Consider the following 21,043-nt stretch of genomic DNA (forward strand, 5'->3'; position numbering starts at 1 on the left):
AGGCCACATATTATATGATTTGTATATGGAATATCCAGAACAGGCAAATCCATGAAGCAGAAAGTAGATTAGTGGGAGCCTCTCTGAGCCTTAAGTTTTTCATTTGCAAAAGATATATAGCTCCACTGCCTACCAACTGCAACAGGTATGTATGAGGACCTTATGATTAACATATGTAAAAGTAAGATATTAAACAAAAATGTATACAATAGTAAGTACAGACAGGAAGTGATGAATCCACATAAAGCATATCTAAGTTAGAGAAAGGCCTCCAGCTACAGCTGTCTACAATTTGCATTAGAGTCTAGAAGAGTCTAGAAAATGAGAGGGAAGGGGGAGGATCATTTTAAGATGGGAAGGAATTTGGCAGAAGAGAAAGCCCATCGTTATTAACAACTTGAGGGCAGGAATCACCTCTTACTCATCTTTGTACCTCCCCACAGCACTTAGCACAGGGTATGCCTCTGATAAATACAGGCTGGATGGATGGGAGTTAGCAAAGAGGTAGATTTATACGAGAATGATCCACAGGACTGGGCATCAAAACTAAGAAGTGAGGGGTGCCTGGGTAGCTCCGTAGGTTAACCGCCAACTTTTGCTCAGGTCATGATCTCGCGGTTCGTGGGTTCAAGCCCCGCGTCAGGCTCTGTGCTGACATCTCAGAGCCTGGAGCCTGCTTCGGATTCTGTGTCTCCCTCTCTCTCCGCTCCTTCCCCACTTGTGCTGTCTCTCAAAAATAAATAAACATTTAAAAAAATTAAAAAAAAAAACCTAAGAAGTGATCAGTATTTTTTTTTAAATTTTTTAATGTTTATTTATTTATTTTGAGAGACAGAGACAGAGCATGAGAAGGGGAGGAGCAGAGAGAGAGACACAGAATCCGAAACAGGCTCCAGGCTCCGAGCTGTCAGCACAGAACCCGACATGGGGCTCAAACTCACAAACCGTGAGATCACGACCTGAGCCAAAGCCAGACGCTCAGCTGACTGAGCCACCCAGGTGCCCCAGAAGTGATCAGTATTAATTACAGCAGGGTGAAATGAGTTCCAGATACAGGGTCCCTGACTCAGCATAAACAAAAGTGAATGAAATCATCCCACCAATGTACAGAAGGCTGCACTGCTGTCAGCTGAAATATTCATTATGAATGAAAACAATTTTGTTTTGTTTCCTACTTAAAATTATAAGCTGTTTTCTAGATCTTTAATGTCCCATGAGAATGTAATTATTAATGGCTGTGTAGGATATATACCATAATTGATTTAATTGCAAAACTGTTATAAAAGTTTGTCAAAAGAGGGCAAAAACACTCTTCCTTAGGGACTGAATACCCAAATGTCACTAGTATAGTCAAATATGTGATTTGCCTTTAAAAAAAGGTTTTTTTAATGTTTACTTTTGAGAGAGAGAGAGAGAGAGAGAGGAACAGAGAAAGAGACACAGAATCTAAAGCAGGCTCCAGGCTCTGAGCTGTCAGCACAGAGCCCGCCTGACACGGGGCTCAAACTCACAAACCGGGGGTTCGTGACCTGAGCTGAAGTTGGACACTTAACCGACTGAGCCACCCAGTCGCCCCTGATTTGCCTTTTTGACACCTAAAAAGACAGACCTATTTTGTTTGTCCTAAAAAATTTTTTTCACATCATTTTCACTATATATGAAACAGAATATCTTATTATAATATTAAGGCACACATTCCATTACTGTTCCTATTAACACCTAAGAGAAGTCTGCCTAACATTCTCTAAGGAAATGTGCCTCAGACAATCCCATGTGCTTAAAGGGTGGAGGCATGCCACTAAGGAGGAAAATTGGCCTGTGAGATTCGAAAGCTAAAATAATTATACTGTCATAAAAGTCAGTAACACTGAAAAATTGAGAAGTTACGAAAATTTTAGCTTTATCTACTACAGTATTTTTATTTCGTACACTTATATTTATGAAAAGTACGTAAGAGTATTCTTATATGACCTATGTTCAAATGTAGGACACATTGAGGAATACTTCGTGGCATCATGTCATTAAAAAAATGTTAACAGGAGGCGCCTGGGTGGCTCAGTTGGTTAAGCCTCCAACTCTATTTCAGCTCAGGTCATGATCTCATGCTTCATGGGTTTGAGCCCCACGTCTGGCTCTGCATTGACAGTGTGGAGCCTGCTTGCGATTCTCTTTCTCCCTTTTTCTCTGCTCCTCCTGTTAGCTCTCTCTCCCAAAATTAAAAACAAAAACATTAAAAAAAAATTGTTAACAGGAAGGTATCTTACAGATCAAGTCCAACTTACTGTTCTACGAGTGAGCAGAGCAAATCTAGGTTAAGTTACATGTCCAAGGTAACCCAACGAGGGATGTGGGGAATAGGAATTAGGGAACGAGATAATCTTTCTAAACTTAATATCTAAAACAAATTAAAGGATATATACACATGTGTGTATGTGTATATATATACATATATATATATACACATACACACATACACAAACATATACACTAATTTTGAAGACTGAACAGCATGCCCCAACTCACTCACATGTGATTTAGAATAGTAACATCTAACAAAACTTTCTGCTATGACGGAAAAGATCTATGTGTGATAGGTCTAATATAGTTGCCACCAGCCACATGTGGCTAACTGACAAAATGTGGCTGGTGTGACTGAGAAACTCAATTTTTAATTTTAGCTAGTTTTGACAAATAGCCACTTGTGGCTCCTGGATACCATACTGGACAGCACAGACCTCTCCAACACCATTACATCTGTCTGAGTACTCCTCTCAACCACTCAACTGCCTCCCCTGAATTGTATATTCACTTTCCTCTGCTTTTGTCCTCTGGTTTTATCACGCATGTGCATGCATCCCTAAACAACACATTATTTAGTATTCATATTTATTGTTAAGTTTTTAATTTTAATTTTGTTGGCTTTATCAAAACATAATTTTGCATATACCCTCCAATTTTTTTTCACTCAACATCATGTCTCTAAGATTCATTTGCATTGTTGCCATGTTGTAGCTCAGTCATTTTCATTGCCACGTAGTAGTGTTTTCCATTGTGTGGATATACAACAAATTATCCTTCCTTCTGTTAATGTACGTTTGGGTTGTTTCTGTAGTTATGAATAATTATGCAGGTATCTGTTGCTTCATACACTATGAATTCTCTATGGTAGCCACCTAGAGGTAGAGGGGATATAAAACCCACATAATCAAATTAACAAGACCCAATTGTTCTTCAAAATGGTTAAATAACCATTTAACCACCAGCAGTGTGGCTGAGGCAAGTGCAACCTCCAAATCATCTAAATTATCTTAATTTATGCTAATCTAATGAGGGAAAAATTATGAAGTTCTTTTTCTACTCTCAACTTTAACAGTTCTTCCCAATGAACAATAAATACATCATGCTCCCCTCCTTAAAAAACTTGATAGAGTGGTTCTCTGAAGAGGAGACACAAAGGGTGTAATCTAAGCATGATGATACTTCTCTTCCTACAAGATGATACATCTGCACCTGTCACAGTAGATAAAATCATTCAAGTCAATTAAATAAACATTTCTACTCATGAGGCTTCACAACCCTGCACAGATGTACAAACTGCCCCAACTAAGTCAAATCCAACAAAATGGCATACATGTATGGTTTCTGCACGGGGAAGTTTTAAGGAAGCATTAAGAATCACTTAACCAGAAAGCTGGATACGAGAAAGAATGAAATCTTGCCATTTGTAGCAATGTGGATGGAACTGAAGGGGTATTATGCTAAGTGAAATAAGTCAGAGAAAGATACCATGTGTTTTTACTCAAATGTGGATCTTGAGAAACTTAACAGAAGACTGTGGGTGAAGGCAAGGGGGAAAAATAGTTACAGAGAGGGAGGGAGGCAAACCATAAGAGACCCTTGAATACAGAGAACAAACTGTTTATGGAGGGGCGGGGGAGAGGGGAAAGTGGGTGGGTGATGGGCATTGAGGAGGAGGAGGGCACTTGTTGGGAAGAGCACAGAGTGTTGTATGGAAGCCAATTTGACAACAGATTATATTAAAGAAAGAAAGAAAGAAAGAAAGAAAGAAAGAAAGCAAGCAAGCAAGCAAGCTGGTGAAAAGGGGGTTGCCTCAGAATATACATTGGTGGGAAGCCAAAGAAACTGGACCAAGAGCCTGGACTAACCTGGAAACTGGAGCTAGTCATGCCCTAGAAACGTAGGTTAGACTTCTGGGTCAGGCCTCCCGCTCAACCCTTCAAACATTAAGAGGATCTCTTCTGGGCCTTCAAGCCCTGTCTCCATTCCTATATCTACTCAAGTCTTTCATTCAATGCACAGTTATTTAGAAGCCCCTGCTCCGCCAGGCACAGTGCTAGGGAAGGGCAACAGCACCCTCTCTGCCGTCAGAGTTCACCGCATGAGTAAATAAATAATTGTAAATAAGTAATTATTCCACAATGTGATAATCCATACTTCTGAAGGCAAGCGGAGCGAAGGGCGTGATTCCATCTTGCAGGGAGTGACATCTGAGCTGAGTCTCAGAAGGGAAGATTGCAAAGCAAAAAAAAAAAGGGGGGGGGGGCAGGCCATTTCAACATAGAGAAAGGCGTGGTTAAAGGCACTGGCGAGCGCTGGGAGCTAAGTCGCCGAAACGCTGGTGGCGTGAGAACTCACACCGCGTGGAGGGCAGGGGTTTCGGAGTCGTGGGCGGAGCCACAGCCCCGACCCGAGGGATGCAGGGCTCCCGAGGGAGAAGCCCGCGGCCTCCCAGGGACCACTCCCCAGAGCCGGCTTCTGGCCAGCCCGCCTCCGCTCCAATCGCCGCCACTAGTCTGGGAACCCCCACGAGGAGATAGCTCAGCCCCGACACCCCGGACCCTCAGACCCGGTCCGGCGGGCTGCCTGCACCTTGCCCAGGAGCCGCCTGAGACTCTCGCAGTCGAACTCCATCTCCATCCACGTCCCGGACCCAGGTTGCGCGACCCAGCCCGTGAACCTCCTTCCGTGCCGGTTCCCGGACGGAGGCCGCCGAGGTCCAAGCCTCCCAGAGCTGTCCAAGGCCACGCCCCTTCCCAGGCTCGAAAGTCCGCCCGCGTCCAACGCCCAGGCTCAGCGGCCGCTCCGCCCGGGAGTCGAACCAGCGCCCCAGCGTGGACCCTGAGCGCCGTCGGAAAGGCGTTAGCGCCCAGGGGGTCACAACCCAGCTTGCTGGAAGGAAACTTGGGGACATCTGTAAGGAGAGGAATAGGAAGGACCCGAGGAGAAGCAGTAAAGGAGGTAGAAGCAACTCGCGCTGTTTTGGAGGAGAGTTTCTAGAAGGGTGTGTTAAATTCAGCAGAGTATTGAGAAAGATCAAGACCAAAAATTGTAGTTAGATTTAGGAAGGAAGAGGTAACGGAACTTCAAAAGCAAAATTTCAGGGAGCTAGAAAGGGAAAATGGAGTCAGGAGGAGCCTTGTCGAAAAACTGGAAGATGTGAAGGTTGGTGCAGCATGAGGGGAGGAGTTGCCTTTTTTTTTTTTTTTTTTTTTTTTTAAGGTGGGGCGCCATAACTGTTGGTGGGAGAGAGAGAGGAAAAAGCTAGGTCAGAAAGAGTTTGAGAACAAGAGAGGGGGTGTATACAGAGAGAGGGCGAAGAGATGCAATTTGTTGGCTTTGTCTGGTGTCCTTGGTTTGTGAATTACTTTCCTGCATTATCCCTGTCTTGAGCCACTGAGCTTAAAAAGTCTCAGAAGATAGGTACTGAAACTGTCAGAAGGGTGTGTAAGCAGGAGGGTGACTGTATTTACAGGAAGAACCAAAGGCTGGAATGCTGTGACTCAATTAGGAGAATAAAGTAGAGGCTGGGCAGTGTATTTATTCATTCACCAAACTTTTGCTCAGCATTGACAACTTGCTAGATATTTTTCTGGGTCCTAGGATACAGCAGTGAATAAAATAGACAAAAATATCACCTGTCCTAAGGCTGTCATTCTTTTATTAAGAGGAGAGCAAAACTACATATAATAAGTAAATTAGATCGTATGCTGGAAGGTAATCAAGTGTTGTGGGGAAAGGCAGGGTAAGGAGATCAGAGTAATCTCCTTGAGAGGTGAGAGAGTAGGTGTTCTATATTAGAGGGCATTCAGTTCAAAGCAAAGTCCTAAGGCAGGCTTCAGTTCAAAACAGCAAGGGGGCCAGTGTGGCTGGAGTCAGTTCAAAGCAAAGTCCTAAGGCAGGCTTCAGTTCAAAACAGCAAGGGGGCCAGTGTGGCTGGAGTAGAATGAAGTAAGAGGTGAGGAAACGGTAGTAGGCTAAGTCAGAGAAATAAGGGGGAAGCCACAGATGGTTTAGGGAAGTGATTCTTACAGTGTGGCCCCCAGACTCAGCCTCAGCATCACCTGGAACTTGCTAGAAAGATTCTAAGACCCCATCCCCAGACTTAGAGAATCAGAAACTCTAGGGGGAAGGGGGATTCAAGCAATTATTTTTGACAAACCTGGGTGATTCTAATGCATGGTGAAGTCTGAGAACCACTTTGGTGCCTTTGTAGACATTTGTGACTCTGTCTTGTCACTGCCCTCCAGCCAGAGCCCATCGAACACACCCACACTTAAACAGGTTGGGCTGATTATTCCTTGCAGTGAGGGCGCAGACGCTATGGAAAACCATCGGGACTGTTCAGTAAGGCTGTGTTAGAGGGACCTATCATAGGATTGGGGCTTCGGGTGACTTGGGAGAGGGTTTAATGAAGTGACCCTTCACTTTGGATTGGGTGCTATCAAAGCAGAGACAATTCTATGATTGGATATCTCAGTAAATATAAGATGGGCAAATTGGAGCAAGCCTAAAGCAGTAATTGGTAAAGAAGTAGCAGTTACTCATTAGCAGACAGAAGAGGATGTTTGGTATTACACGGGCCGCACAATGACCTTGATTTGTCTCTGCTTAGACAGAATTATGAAGTGGTCTTATTTTGTCTCATTTTATCCTGGTCTGAGTGACCCTCTCTGATGTTTGTGTTCTGTGAGATTGTTTCATCTATCAGGAGAATAACAACATAGCTGTGAGTGCCAGGTCAGCTTCTAGTAACACTGAGAGCTTTCGTAGATGAGTCAGACCAGTTCCCAGATGTCAGGGGCTGGTTTTTTCTTTCTTAGGCTCTTACCCTGAGAGAAAAAGGAAGCCACTGGAGGATTTTGAACAGAGAAGTGATGTGATCTAAGTTTTAAAAGAATAGGTCTGACTGCTGCATTGTGAAGAGACTGTATGTGGGGCAAGAGAGGAAGCCAGGAGACCATAGGAGGTGAGAAAAAGGTAAGATGGAAAGATAAGAGGCCTGTAAGAGCAGTTCAGGCAGATCTAACAAACCTCGGAAACAATAGGACTTCCAGGGCCTCTCGGATCTAACAGATCTTGTCAGAAATCCATTAATCAAGGATTAGAAGTGAGGTTTGAGCAACGTTCTTCTTTTTATAAAGGAACCTTTTATGGAAGACACCTTCCATCCAAACAGCTAATTCTCTTCTGGTTTAGTCACTATGAATGACTTATAGACACTGTGAGCACTTTATGCCAGTGTGTGTGTGTGTGTGTGTGTGTGTGTGTGTGTGTGTGTGTGAAGCCATCATTTCCTGTGTGGAAGGTACATTGCGAAGAGTTTTATGTGCTTTATCAAAGTCAATCTTCACAAAGCTCTATGACCTAGATAGAATCATCTCATTTCTACCAGTGAGGAAACTGAGGTTTCGTGTTCTGTTACCTGTTTCCTTGTTTCTGAGATCCTGTTGAGTAAGAGATGTATTGACAATGTTTTAGGAGCGAAAAGATTACAAAATTAAATACAAATACCCATTTTAACACTTATACCTATTTGAAAAGAGCTAAAATGTGAAAAAGAATGCCCCTTAAAAGAGAGGATATATGGTATAATTGGCTCCATTTTACAGTCAGGGAAACCAAGACTCGGGTTAAATTATTGCAGAAGGTGGTGTCAGAGATCATGTCCCTAATCTGTGCATTTTGCTGCTTCTCTGTGTGTGAAATTGTGATGAAATTTTGTGATTAGTAATCTCTAGCGAGCTAGAATGCTGTACCTATTGGTACTCAGTCATAAGAGGAAGATTGGGTAGTGCAAACATTGGCTGACTTCTGATAGGACCCCCCCTCACACCCAGAAATTGTCACTGTTAGGTCCTGTGACCTAACCAGGCTGAAACTCAACTTTTCCCCAAGCACATCATATCTTCCTTGCTTTGTGCCTTAGTGCCTGCCTGGGATATTTTATCATACCCAACTAATTCTGTCTCCTCCCCGCTTCCTATCCCCAAAGACTGTAAGATCCTGGCAGATAGCTGTCAAATCTCACTTATCTCTGTATTCCCAGTGCCTGGTATGCCTGAACGTATGCATATCTTCAGTCTTCTAATATTTGGTAAGTTTGCTGAATGAATGAAAGTGTAGGGTGACCACAGCCATAGGGAGAAGATGTTATAGTGAACTAGTTCTCAGCCTTATTTGAGTTTCAGCCTTAAAAAAAAAATCTGTTGAAAGATACAGACTTGTCCCAGAAAAATGTGAATGCCAACATAAGCAATCCATTTTGTGCTCAATTTCAGGAATGTTTTTGGATGCACTGAAGCCCATCCCTGGACACTAGTTTAAGAAAATGTAGTTGGTGGGAGCATAATTTGCCACAAACTTTGGGCAAAGTAATGTGACCTACCTTTGACTCTATAACTTGATGTTTGGAAATTTGTCTTAGAGGGAAAAAAGTACACAAGATGCACATACAAAAATGTTAATTATATTAAAAGGGTAAAAAAGACCCCCAAACTAAGAAATGGGAAAAGTATATATTCTGCATCTTTGTTTGCAGCTTGAGAAAAATCACAAGAAGGGCTTGTTTAAAATTAGATTTTTTTTCTTGGTGCTCTGCTTCAGATCTCTATTTATAATCCTTTGCTTTCATAGTTATTAGTCCTATCAGACATACTGTTCAGGGATGAAACCCTGGTATTGCAAATACCAGACACATGTATCCTTATCATTTACTTCAGTTTCCCCCCTTTTTAAAATTGTGATACATACACATAACAGATGATTTACTATCTTAACCATTTTAAAGTATACAGTTCAATGGTATTAAATACATTCATCATGTTGCCCGGCCATGACTCCTGTACATGTCCATAATACTTTTTATCTTCTAGAACTGAAACTCCATATCCATTAAATAACATCTTCATATTCTTCCCTCCCCTCAGCCCCTGGAAAGACCATTCTATTTTCTGTCTCTGTGATTTTGACTTCTCTAAGTACCTCACTAATGGAATAGAATAAACAGCCTAGAAAAAAAATCCTTGCCTATGTGGTCAAATGATTTTTGACAAGAGTGCCAAGACAGTTCAATGGGGGAAAGGACAGTCTTTTCAACAAATGGTGCTGGGAAAACTGGATAGCCATGTACAAGAATGAATTGGACCCTTATTTGGGGCACCTGAGGGACTCAGTCAGTTAAGTGTCCAAGTCTTGATTTCGGCTCAGGTCATGATCTCACAGTCATGAGATTGAGCCCTGCATCAGGCTCTGTGCTGAGCATGGAACTTGCTTGGGATTCTCTCTCTTTCTCTCAAAGTAAACAAACCTTAAAAAAAAAAAAAAAAAAAAAAAAAAAAGAATGAATTGGACCCTTATCTCACACCGTATACAAAAATGAACTCAAAATGGATCAAAGACATAAGTGTAACACCTAAAACAATGAAACTCTTAGAAGAACACATAGGGAAAAAAACTTAATGACTTTGGATTTGGCAGTGAGTTCTTGGTTATGACACCAAAGGCAGAGGCAACAAAAGAAAAAAATAGGCAACTTGGACCTCATGAAAAATTTGTAAAACGGGTGCATCAAAAGCCAGTATCCTTTACTTAGACGCATGGAGTTTTTGTTGTTCTTTGACCTACAGCGTAATGTTGTATCTTGGGCGATCCTTCCACAGACATCCTCCATCTTTTATGGCCCTGTTTTCATGACCTTAAGAAAAGAAGTTGTCATATTTCTTTCCTAAACTAGTTCCTTTCTTGTAAGGATTTTATATATCCTCTCTGTTTTCATACTCTATCTGACCTGGAACACCCTTTTTGTTATCTTCTTGCTGCCTTACTGGTTAACAAGTAAAAAAAACCCACAGTGCTCAAAAGAAATTGTCAAAGGAGTTTTGTTTGGCAATCCCAGCATTGTTTACGGTGGTAAAAAATTGGAGAAAACCTAGATGTACATTGTGTCAGTTATGAATTTATCACCCGTCAGCTCCAAGTTCACCATTCGCTGCTTGCTCTTCTCTAGTGGAGCTGGACCTTGTAAATATTTGTTCCTTGCTCGTGGGCATGATGCTAAGTTTTATCAGTAGAGGGCCTTGGGGAGATACTGTAGGAGGAAGAAACTTCTCTTCCTGGTTCCAGCGTGCTTTTGTCCTTGTGCTGTGTGGCTGCCAGCGGCACATGGGGGGTATCCAGTGGTGCTCACCCCTGTTGAGTTTCAGTGGCCTCTCTGTGGGCTGTTTTCCGTTGAGTTTCAGTGGTACCCCTGCCACTAAAACAGTTTGCCATTGAGGTCCACCACCAGCACCCCACAGGGTGGCTTCCTGGTGTATTCTCCTGGCAGACCCAGAGGCTAGATTCTCAGCAGGGATCCACAGACCTCCCAGAACCCCCTCTGGAGACTCCCGGCAAATTCCACCAGCATCTAGGGTCGTTCTCTAATTGTTAGGTCTGGCCTGCAATTGACTGGATTTCTCTACCACCCAGTTAGTCCTGGCCACCACATATTCAACAAGTTTTGGATCTCCGCCCTGGAGGTGAGGGACTCTTCCAAGTTTGTTTCTTTCTTGGGTGCTTTGCCTCAGCCCTAGACGTGGTGGCTGCTCCTTAGATACACTATTTCTGTATTATGTGAAGCTTTCTACCTTTTCCTTAGTTAATAATTCTCTTTATTAAGCTTTCTCTGTGGAAATTGCTGTGTAGTTTCTGTCTCTTGACCGATCTATTCCTCATTAGGAGAAAGAGGAAGTAAGTGTGGAGTATTAGGTAAGAATTAAAAAAGGAGGGGCACCTGGGTGGCTCAGTCGGTTGAGCGTCCGACTTCAGCTCAGGTCACGATCTCACGATCTCGCGATCTCGCGGTCCGTGAGTTCGAGCCCCGCGTCGGGCTCTGGGCTGATGGCTCAGAGCCTGGAGCCTGCTTCCGATTCTGTGTCTCCCTCTCTCTCTGCTCCTCCCCCATTCATGCTCTCTCTCTCTATCTCAAAAATAAATAAACGTTAAAAAAAATTTTTTTTAAAAGGATAAGTTAGATTTCTGCCTCAGCCTAGAAAGGACCAACTGCTACGGGAGTTGCCTTCTCTCCATAAACAAGTAGAAAACTGCACAAAACCTATGAAACAATTGTTTTCAGATCTTGCATAGAAGCAGCAGCATGTGAACTTTGAAAGACAAGAAATAAAGGAGATGAGCCTTAAAATTGCCCCTGCCTACTGCCTGGAAGCAGTTTTCAGACTGCAGCATGGTGGGGTCACCTAAACCGAGACTAGTCTTGCTGAGTTGTAAAGAAAGATAGCAGGGTACACAGGAGGCCAGAGTGCCAGGAATTTCCAGGATGGAGTCCTGAGAAGGAGTTCCACAGAGAGAGAACTCTGGAGATCTCCATAGGGGTCCTTGTGAGTCTTTGGCTGAGTTGGTGCGTAGATGGGCTCAAACTCCATGAGGCAGGATAACAACGGCCCAGAAACAGCAGGCCAAGCACTTCTGGGAGCTCCCAAAGGTGCTAGGAGTTGTGGAAAATTCCACAGCATCAGAGAACGCTCAGTGGGCATTAGAGGGGCGGTAGCTCATTAGTGGGGATAATTACCCCCAGAGCAAAAGCTGCCTTTTGTCCACCATAATGAAGCTTAAAACAAGCCCCAGAAGAATCAAACTGATCCCAAGCATCCCAGAAGTAAGTCCCACACTACTGAAAGGAATGTAACGAAGTCCAGCACATAGCCCTGTAAAATTCACCATGTTGAACATGCAACCAAAAGTTGCCAGGCATTCAAAGAAGCAGGAAAGTATCATCCATAACAAAAGGAAAAAAACCAACCATCGAAACAACCCCAGAAATGACAGAGATGATAGATTTGCAGATGGAGTCCCTAAAATGTTTATTATCAATCTTATAAAAATGCTCAAGGATGCAAAGGGAAACGTGAGCATGATGTGGAGAAAAATGGAAGAACTTTTATTAAAAATTTTTTTTAACATTTATTTATTTTTGAGAGACAGAGACAGAGCACGAGAGGGAGAGAGGCAGAGAGAGAGACACACACACAGAATCCGAAGCAGGCTCCAGGCTGAGCTGTCAACACAGAGCCCAACGTTGGGCTCAAACCCACGAACCGCAAGATCATGACCAGAGCCGAAGCTGGATCCTCAACCGACTGAGGCACCCGGGTGCCCCAACAAAAGAACTTTTAAAAAGACACAAATTGAACTTGAAGAGATGAAAATTACAACCTCAGGTGAAAAATGCATCACATGGGATTCACAGAAGATTAAGACACTATAGAGGAAAAACGAGTGAACTTGAAAAAGACAGCAATGGAAACTATCCAAAAATGAAACACAAGGAGAAACAAAGACTCAAAAATGAACAGAGTACCAGCAAGCCGTGGGACATGTTTGTCCTGGTTACTGGTCTCCTAGACGTGTACAGGAGGTCATGGAGAAAGGGAGGCAGAAAAAGTATTTGAAGAAGTATTAGCCGAATATTTTTCCAATTTGATGAAGACCATTCAACCCACAGTTCCAAGAAGCTCATCGAACCCCAGATAGAAGAAACTTGCGGAAAATTACATAGTCACATCAAAGTAAAATTGCTGACAACTGGTGATAAAGGCTTTTTAACAGGCACTTACCATGTGATTCAAATACCCCTCCTGAGTATTTACCTTACGGATGCTTATGTTCACACAGAAAAAACTTCGCAAGTATTTATAACATCTCTATGCATAATAACCCCAAACTGGAAGCAACCCAAATATTCTTTGACAGGTAAATTGATGAATCGCTATGTCCAGGTAATGGAACATATGTTCATTCAGTAAAAAGGACAAACTACTGTACAACATGGATGAAGCTCCAGAGCATTATGTTCAGTGAAAGAAGCCAGTGAATGAGCTTATAATTCTCTTTACATGAAGTTCTGGAAAATGCAAAAGCAGATCAATGGTTTCCAGGGGGCAGGGAGGTCAGGGGAAGGAGACTGATTGCAAAGGGGTACAGGGAACTTGTGGAGATGATTGAAATTTTTTCTCTCTTGATTGTGGAGGTAGTTACAAGATTGACACATTTTTCAAAACTCATCAACTACACACTAGAAAGGAATGCATGTTATATGTGATTTATACCTCAATAAAGCTTATTATTTAAAAAAAAGGATGTGTTTAGATTTTTTTGTTTGTTTTTATCCATTGACTCAAGAGCCTGTCCATGATGTATTATTGTGAACAGGAGAAAAGCAAGTTGTGCGGTAGCATAGGTAGTTTGATCACCTTTGATAAAGCAACGCTGAACAAAACCCCTCTATATCCCTCTATGTGTGTACTGATGTTTGCAAGCTGATGGAAGATTCTTTGCCAGAAGGGTACACACCAGGCTTGGTTACATGATGGGGATGGGAATTGAGGGGGAAAAATGGGGAGGTTGTTAAATTTTTCTTATATGTCTTTTGGGTGGTTCCATGTTTTACAATGAGCACCTGTTATTTTCATATTTTAAAAAAGTATTGAAAATAAAGAGGATATCAAAATAATAAATAGAGAGGTGTGTCTGTAGGAAGAATTCTGGTGGAGAGAAGGGTCCATTGTGACAGTACAGGGAGGTCAAAGGGATGAAGATGAGGTCATTAGACTGGGACAAAAAGATCTTTTGTAACTGCTGAGAGCATCTAAGTAGTGGTGAGCGGGCCAGAAGTCATAATGTGATATATGGAGGAAAGTTGGAGATTGGGAAGAAAGGCTCTGAGTGTGGGCCATTGTTTAAAAAGTTTGGTCATAAAGGGAAATTAAAAAAACAGGTTAGGAAGGAACCACAGCATCAGTTGCAGGTTTTTGTGAGGGAAGGACAAGGATACTTGTGGCTTCTTGAAGGCCAAGAGAAGAGAACCAGCAGAGAGTTATTGACCAAAGGTATTGAAGAATGGTATAAAATGCTGGTGACAGAGCCCTTGAGATGATGAGGGCTTTGCAGGGACAGAAAGAAGAGATGTCTCACTTCCCTAGAATTCAGTTTATTCCCTTCACAGCTGTCCTAGACCTAGGAACACACCCTACCGAATCCCTGTCTGTAGTCTAAGGAGCCCAGCTTCCTAACAGATAGCTGGGCCCTGAGTCCTGGCTTTCACATGGGGCATCAGCTGTGTGACCTAGTGCCAGTCACTTAGGCTCTCTACACTTCAGTCTTCTGATTAGTAAAATGGACTTGGTAATAATACCTACTTCCTGTTGTTGCTGTGAGGGAATACATACAAAAAGTTTAGTTTGCTACTCAACCACTGGTCTGGGGGCAATATCTCTGACATGTTATGAGTCTGGGCCATGTGACCAATGATGTCACAATGCCCTACTAGACTTCATCTTCTCCATTAGGGCGTTGTGGATCCTTTGGAGCCACGGACTGGAACTGCCATGCAAGACCTCTACCAACTGAGGGTTTCATGAGCGCACTCCCTTGCCAAGATCTTGGTGAATAGTCTTTCACTGTGCAATTGTGTCTTAGACATTGTTTTACTTGTTATCATGATTGTGCTTGGCTGGATGCTTTTTGTTGGACTTGCGTGTTACATGGGCACATTTCCAGAGTTCACGGTAAGTAATGACCCTGCCTGTGAATCCCTGGTAGTAGTCAGTCCTGGCTCTGACTCCACCTCCCAGCCAGGGTTTCTGACCAAATGGGAAAGACAGTTGAGGCCTCATCACTAATTAGAGGTCAGGGTGCAGTGGGAACAAAGTTGGCTTCCCAGGCTACTTCTCAACTCACTGGGATTATCTTTAAGTTCCACCCACCCCTTGGGTACATAACATTACTTATTTTAAATTTATAAGGGGTTTGCTGGAGAAAGTGGATTTCAGGCAAAGTAGATCAATGGTCGCCGGCTAGAAAGGGAAGGTGGGCATTGGTGGGACCTCCAACAGTCACAGTCACAGACAGAGGCAATTACCTGCTAGGCCAACAAGTGGAACCACTTCTGCCTTTAAATTTCTTTCTGACTCAGCCTCCAACTCTGAAGTGGAAAGAGAAGTGGCCTGTTCAGGAGAGCAAGACACGACTGAGGAGCCTGGCTTTGGATGAAGAACCACAACTATGAGTGAGTGGTCAGGTCTGCTGGACTCAATTCCTCCCTTTCCAGAGAACATGGCAACCCCTTGAAATCTCAGTAGGAAGTTTATATTCCCCTGGGAAACAATAAACTGTAGAAAGGGAAGTGGGTTGAGATATGTGGTAGGGAAAGAGAATTCAGTGAGCACTTCTTTGGACAGCAGGCCAAGGCTCAAAGATTTGTTAAGCACATCTTACTGGTATTCTTTCCAAAGACTATTCCTGTCTATTAACTTATTTTCTCACAAACTCTGTAATGAGTTGGACCAGCGTTTTTAGCACCCCTTTTGGCAGATCCCAAGACAGGTTCAAGTTCTAACTTTGCAACTCACTAGCTACGTGACCTTGGGAAAGTCTAATCTCTCTAAACCTCAGTTTCTTCATCTGTATAACGGAGATATCTCTGTATCTTACTGTTTTTGTGAGGCTTGCATCTGGGAATTCATGTAAAGCATTTGATGCAAAGCATTTACTAAATGCCAACTTAACAACTAAGCAAAATAATGAACGGGTCCACAAAGATTTAGTGGTGACAGTAACCTCAACTATTTACCCAAGGCCATACAAATCAACTCCTTTGAGAAGCTGGGATGCAAGCATAGTTCTCTGGACTTAACAGCCTCTTGCACTCGTTCCACTAGACCAGCCTGCCTTTAGGAGACAGGAATAGCAGTATCCTTTTCACAACTGTCTCCTGGCTTTCTTCCCTCCCACTCCCTTTCACTCAGATCTGGTTTTTCAAAGGTGTTCCCACTGTTAAAGAAACTTTACTCTGAGAGTCTTAGTAATGAACTGGTAACAGGAGCAGATTTTCTGGGAAGCTACTCTGGAAAGCAGTGGTATCAAGTCCTAACCCCAGGTACACTGAGAGCAGGGCATGAGGGTTTGTTTTTTTCCATCGGCCCCAGAATTTCCATGCAAGTGTTGACCCAGCTCAGTCAGATCATTGTTGGGGTGGGGACATAGATGGAGGCCCTGGGCACTTGCTTAGCTGGGGCACTGCCACCCTGATCCTGACCAAGCCACTGGAAATGTTCTGTGCCTCAGGTTCTCCAGCTTTGAAATGAGCAGGACAGCGTAATGCCCTCTCTTCCTTTTCCAGGGAAGGGAACCCTACACGATGAGGGTTTAATTGTGACATTTCACGAAATGTGAGATTTTCGTTTGTTTGTTTTTTTGCAAATAGCCTAACGATAGTCTATAAAGTAATTGCTCGTAGCATACCTAGCCAATCCTCCCAATTAATCCAGGGTATTTTCTGTTTTGTTTTGTTTGCATGGCACTGCTTTTTGCATCTGATTGCATGAAAGCAACAGTTAATATTTTGACAGGTGATGAGTCAATAGAGTTCTGATGCCAGCTAGATCCTGACCGTGTAGAGTCACCAGAGAACAGGGCCCTTCTTTTAAGGGTTCTTTGGCCCCAACACACCAGGCATCCTGGCCAGTTGTCCCATAGTTACTCACTCTGACGGGTCCCTCCAAGGTCACAGGAGCTGATGTCACAATTGGTGTCTGAGCTCTGCCCCCTAAAATGGCCATGGCCAGCCATTTCAGTTCACACTAGACCACGAAGCCCCTCAGCCAGAGCTATCATGCTGGGCGATCCGCCATCCGGTCTGGAATGAAGACAGCCCAGTTCCCAGGACTCAAGGAATAGAACACCACACCTTTCAGAACCACCTGTTTTCCCCAGCACATCCCACCAGTGAGCAAGAAGCCCCACAATGATTGTTGTTTTATGGTTGCTTCTCATTGCAGGAACCATGTGGAAAGGATATAAGTATCCCCCAGGAGGGGTAAGTGTGCTTTCAACTTTGTTCTCTATTCCTTCTTTGAAATGTATTCCCCCAGATCCATGAGCTGAGCATCAAAATCCAACTTTAGAAACAAATCGTCTTTTCTTGATTAAGAAAGTGGTGGTAGCTTACCTGCCTCTATTGTTGCTCGCTGAGAGTTCCCTCTGTCTTTCACGTCTTTCTTTTATACATATTTTCCTAAGAGTCTTTACTCTTGCATTTTTCAGTTTTATATAACCTGGAGGTAGAGAGGTAAAGACTCAGGCAATGCTGTCTGACATGGGTGACCTAGTCTTGTGCTCAGGGGCCATTTTGAGTGCTGGGGTCTTCAGTCCCATTTCTTAAATCAGCCCAGACCAGCAACCCACCCCTTAACTCTCCTTCATCAAGTAAAGTGTGCTCTATAAAATGGTTCTGGTGCTAGAAATCTTCTCTCTTCCTGTTAGACCTTGGATATGTGTCCTTTCTCTGCCTCTTGTCCCCTCCCACATGGCTAAGCCCCTCTGGCAGTTGAGGTCAGAGACATTAAGAGACAGAATTGGACAGAACCACTTCTGCCTGTCTTTGGCAAGGAAGGCAATTACCTCAGCCGCACACTCTGACAAACACTAGAGAAGGCCCACCTGACATACTTTTGTCCCCCCAGACCCCGGTGGAAATAAGCAAAGATGATCCTGGTGAAGTCATGCAGCTCTGAAGCTCACCTGGCCTGCTGTAGAGTTCCTGTTGTTGGTTTCGCATAAAGTAATTGCACATTATTTTGTCACATTTTATGTAAAAAGTTACCGTACTTTTTAAGATGAAGAGCTGATATTCTGTTAGCTCAAAACAGGGAGATGGGGGAGGGTAGTTGGGTTTTAGACGAACGTGATTGGGTGCCTCTGTTTCAGTCTCTAAGACTGACATTAAGACTAAAATACCTAGTTCAGTTTGCCCCCTATTCTGAATCCTTAGGGATAGAAATTCTCTAAAGCTCCTTTGACCTAGTTCCCGGCTGTAGTCTTCCTCCTGAATCCAGGGTCCAGGGTCGAAAAAACGTTCAGAAAAGGCTAGAGATTGCAGCAACTTTAAGCCTATCTTTTGGGGATACTCCTCCGTGGCCTTTTCACAGCTGTTACCAACAACCTTCTGTGGCCTTTTCACAGCTGTTACCAACAACCTTCTGTGGCCTTTTCACAGCTGTTACCAACAACCTTCTGTGGCCTTTTCACAGCTGTTATCAAGAACTGAAGGCTTACACTGTGTGGGGGAAGGGATGTCATTTTAATATGAGGTGCTAGATACTAAATTAAACATTACTTTAATTCTTATGATAAGCTTCTGAGCTGGGCACTAGCCTCATTGAACAAAATGTTACAAATGAAGTTGAGAGACTCAAGTATCTTACCAGCTGCACAGCTCTGGGTTGGAGTCAAGATCAAGATCCAGGCCTTCTCCTTGGCATGCTTTTATGTGCCAAGGAAAAGAGCCAAACAAGAGACTGGAATATCCAAGATCTTGGCTATCTGTTGGCTCAAGTGCCCCCTTCATTTGAATAGCCAAGAAGGTGCCTGATGATTCTTTTAGCAGTAACCACTGCTAATACAGGGCAGCATGCATAGAAACAAAAGCTAAGTGCTCAGTCCTCAATATGATGCAGTTTGAGTTTGAGACCAAGTATGGAAACTTAAGTATAAGACCCATGCAATTAATCTAGGTGTTTCAGCCCTAGGATATTCTTCATAAGCCCTCTCTAGGGGTGGTTTGGAATTTTCTGACCTTAACGGGGTTGGGGGAGGGGGGAAGAACCCAACAAGAACAAGTACTTCTAAAATAAACTGTATGGAATTTTTCCCATTCTGTGGCTACTTGGGGATGACTGATAGTTCCATCATTCAGAAGTGCATCCTTACCACCAAAGTAGATCTTTTTGGTTATGTAGATAACATTTTGTTGAGGACCATTTAGCACACATTTGCTAAACTATTTTTAAGTGGCCCTTTGCACTGAATGGATTGTTTTTTTTTTTTATGGAAAGAAAAATGAATTCAAAATCCATTAGCAACACTGTAATCCTGAATCCAGGATACTATCTCTTATAAGGCTTCTTATATGACCTAGACTCAACACATCCCATTGAGCTAAGTGCCTACATTTTCTGGCTCCATGGCTATACCAACTTGCCTCCTGAATATCCCAAAGGACTCATCTTGTCAGTTATTTCAAGCTCTTTTATTACAGGGGATCAGAACCTGTGTTCCTTTTCTTGACAAGAGGAACTATACACCCAGTTCTTCTTCCCTCTAGTTCCCTGAATATACCTCCAAACAGTTCTCCGGCCTTCAGAGTAGCTCTCTTAAGCTGGTGGGGTGCGGGGAGATGGGTCAGTTGTGGGGGTTGAGCAGAGGTCAATGCGTCAGAGGGAATGAACAGGTGTGTGTGTGTGTGTGTGTGTGTGTGTGTGTGTAAGGAAGCACACCCCATGTCAAGTCTGATGAGTCTACTGGGGTTTCTAGCTGAAAAAATGTTCAGGGTGATGAAAGAAGGAATATCTGAGTTTTGGTAAATAAATGCCAACCAGTGAAAATATCAATAAAATATTTTTAATGCCTACAATTTCTTTTATACATAAATTGCAAAACTTTCACCTGTATATGCAAAAGTAGATTCTCTTGCAGGTCAACAGCACCAGAAAACAAGCTAAACTATGTAAATGTTTTTTTTTTTTAAAACTTGATTTGTCCATTATGTAAAAGACATGATGGATTTAATAACTTCAAAGAAATCTATATCCCACTCTTAATCATACACTAAACACCTGAATATTTATTTTATCACATCCACTCACAAAATAAATAGTAGTCTAATATATTCAGCACATTGAAAATAAACCAACCAGTTTCTCTTCATATATTTATTCTCTTTCCAAACATGTTTTGGTCTCCTGCTATATCTCAGAAATGTACTAATAGCTGCTTTTAAGTTACAAAATACAAAACAGTAATTTCTTGGAGAAAATCTTGGGGTAACATTAAAAAAATGATATTTCGAGTTCCCATAGACTTTCTTTTTTGTTAACAGTCTTTGAACCTTCTCATGGCACACATGTAAGGCTGTCTGTGACATGTGGTACCCTGGCCTCCAAATGGACGTAATTGCATTTATAGTTTAGAGAAAATACAAAGACAAGTTTTTGAAAGTAGCCTTAAAAGAAGAGTGCCCCTTGCTTTGATATAGCAATATCAAAAGCAAGTGGGACTGTGCAATCAGAGCCATATGAGTTTTATGAAAACTACTTTCTTTTCACATCATCTGTTAGAGAATGCCACACCCATGATCATGTAACATTACAATCGTGAAATAACATTACTACATTCGTGAATTAACATTACCCAATAAAAGGCACATCTTCAGATATTGAATTAATAAAATCTGAAAATCAAAACAGTAGAGGATACATTAAAAACCAAGCACTTAATTTGTAAACCTTTATAAAATAACAGCTTATTCCAGTTTCTTCAAAGGTTTGTGAGCTTTTTGTAAGAGCCGTCAGGAATTGCAGAACAAAACGGAAGACAGGATTTGGAAACAAGGCCAAGATTAATTTAAAAGACTTTCTCAGGACTTTCTTTTTAAATGAGCTACAGAAGTGCCCTTTTATAATGTTGATGCCGAGGAATAATATAATCAACATCTGTAGAAGAAATGCACTCAAAAGTGGTAGATGCCTAAGGACACGACCTGACTCTTCCTGTGAAGTTCTAGAACTTTTATCTAGCACAGTGGTGCCTTTCTGTACAAATAACTGCACGTCGAATAAAGTGCTAGTAAACGTTAAGCCACCAGAAATCTTTCAGCTATGATAAGCACTTGATTGTAATAGATTTTCAAAGA

General features: G+C 42.5%; 2 protein-coding genes across 18 annotated transcripts in view; one reads left to right on the forward strand and one right to left on the reverse strand.

Moving 5' to 3' along the window:
* Window positions 1–5,013, reverse strand: part of UEVLD (UEV and lactate/malate dehyrogenase domains) — a 51,540-nt gene extending 46,527 nt beyond the window's left edge. For 4 of the 5 annotated variants that reach the window (XR_006207981.1, XR_006207980.1, XM_007098440.2 and 1 more), the window contains exon 1: window positions 4,891–5,013. Coding sequence is in view for 3 of the 5 variants with exons in the window: in XM_007098440.2 (XP_007098502.2) it covers window positions 4,891–4,938 (48 nt within the window). In the remaining 2 variants the exon portion in view is untranslated. Of the gene's footprint in view, window positions 1–4,166; window positions 4,478–4,890 lie in introns of those variants that run through there. The other variant, XM_042957363.1, reaches the window with a different exon arrangement.
* Window positions 5,014–5,036: 23 nt separating this feature from the next.
* SPTY2D1OS (SPTY2D1 opposite strand) lies at window positions 5,037–20,987 on the forward strand. 13 transcript variants are annotated; one of them, XR_006207983.1, is made up of 6 exons: window positions 5,037–5,259; window positions 7,122–7,278; window positions 14,643–14,861; window positions 15,269–15,361; window positions 17,133–17,170; window positions 17,817–17,928. XR_006207983.1 is itself a non-coding variant. In XM_042957367.1 (5 exons), the coding sequence occupies exons 2-3, from the start codon at window positions 14,793–14,795 to the stop codon at window positions 15,359–15,361; spliced, it is 162 nt and encodes a 53-aa protein (XP_042813301.1). In that variant the 5' UTR covers window positions 5,055–5,259; window positions 14,643–14,792; the 3' UTR covers window positions 17,133–17,170; window positions 17,817–17,928. The 13 variants fall into 13 exon arrangements, 1 of the variants encoding a protein (XP_042813301.1); XR_006207990.1 differs by lacking the exon at window positions 7,122–7,278 and adding an exon at window positions 20,663–20,987 and having other exon boundaries at window positions 5,045–5,259; window positions 17,817–17,914; XR_006207992.1 differs by lacking the exon at window positions 7,122–7,278 and adding an exon at window positions 20,674–20,987 and having other exon boundaries at window positions 5,045–5,259; window positions 17,817–17,914.
* Window positions 20,988–21,043: the final 56 nt, after the last annotated feature.

This window comes from Panthera tigris, chromosome D1, assembly GCF_018350195.1.
Source record: "Panthera tigris isolate Pti1 chromosome D1, P.tigris_Pti1_mat1.1, whole genome shotgun sequence".
NCBI lineage: Eukaryota > Metazoa > Chordata > Mammalia > Carnivora > Felidae > Panthera > Panthera tigris.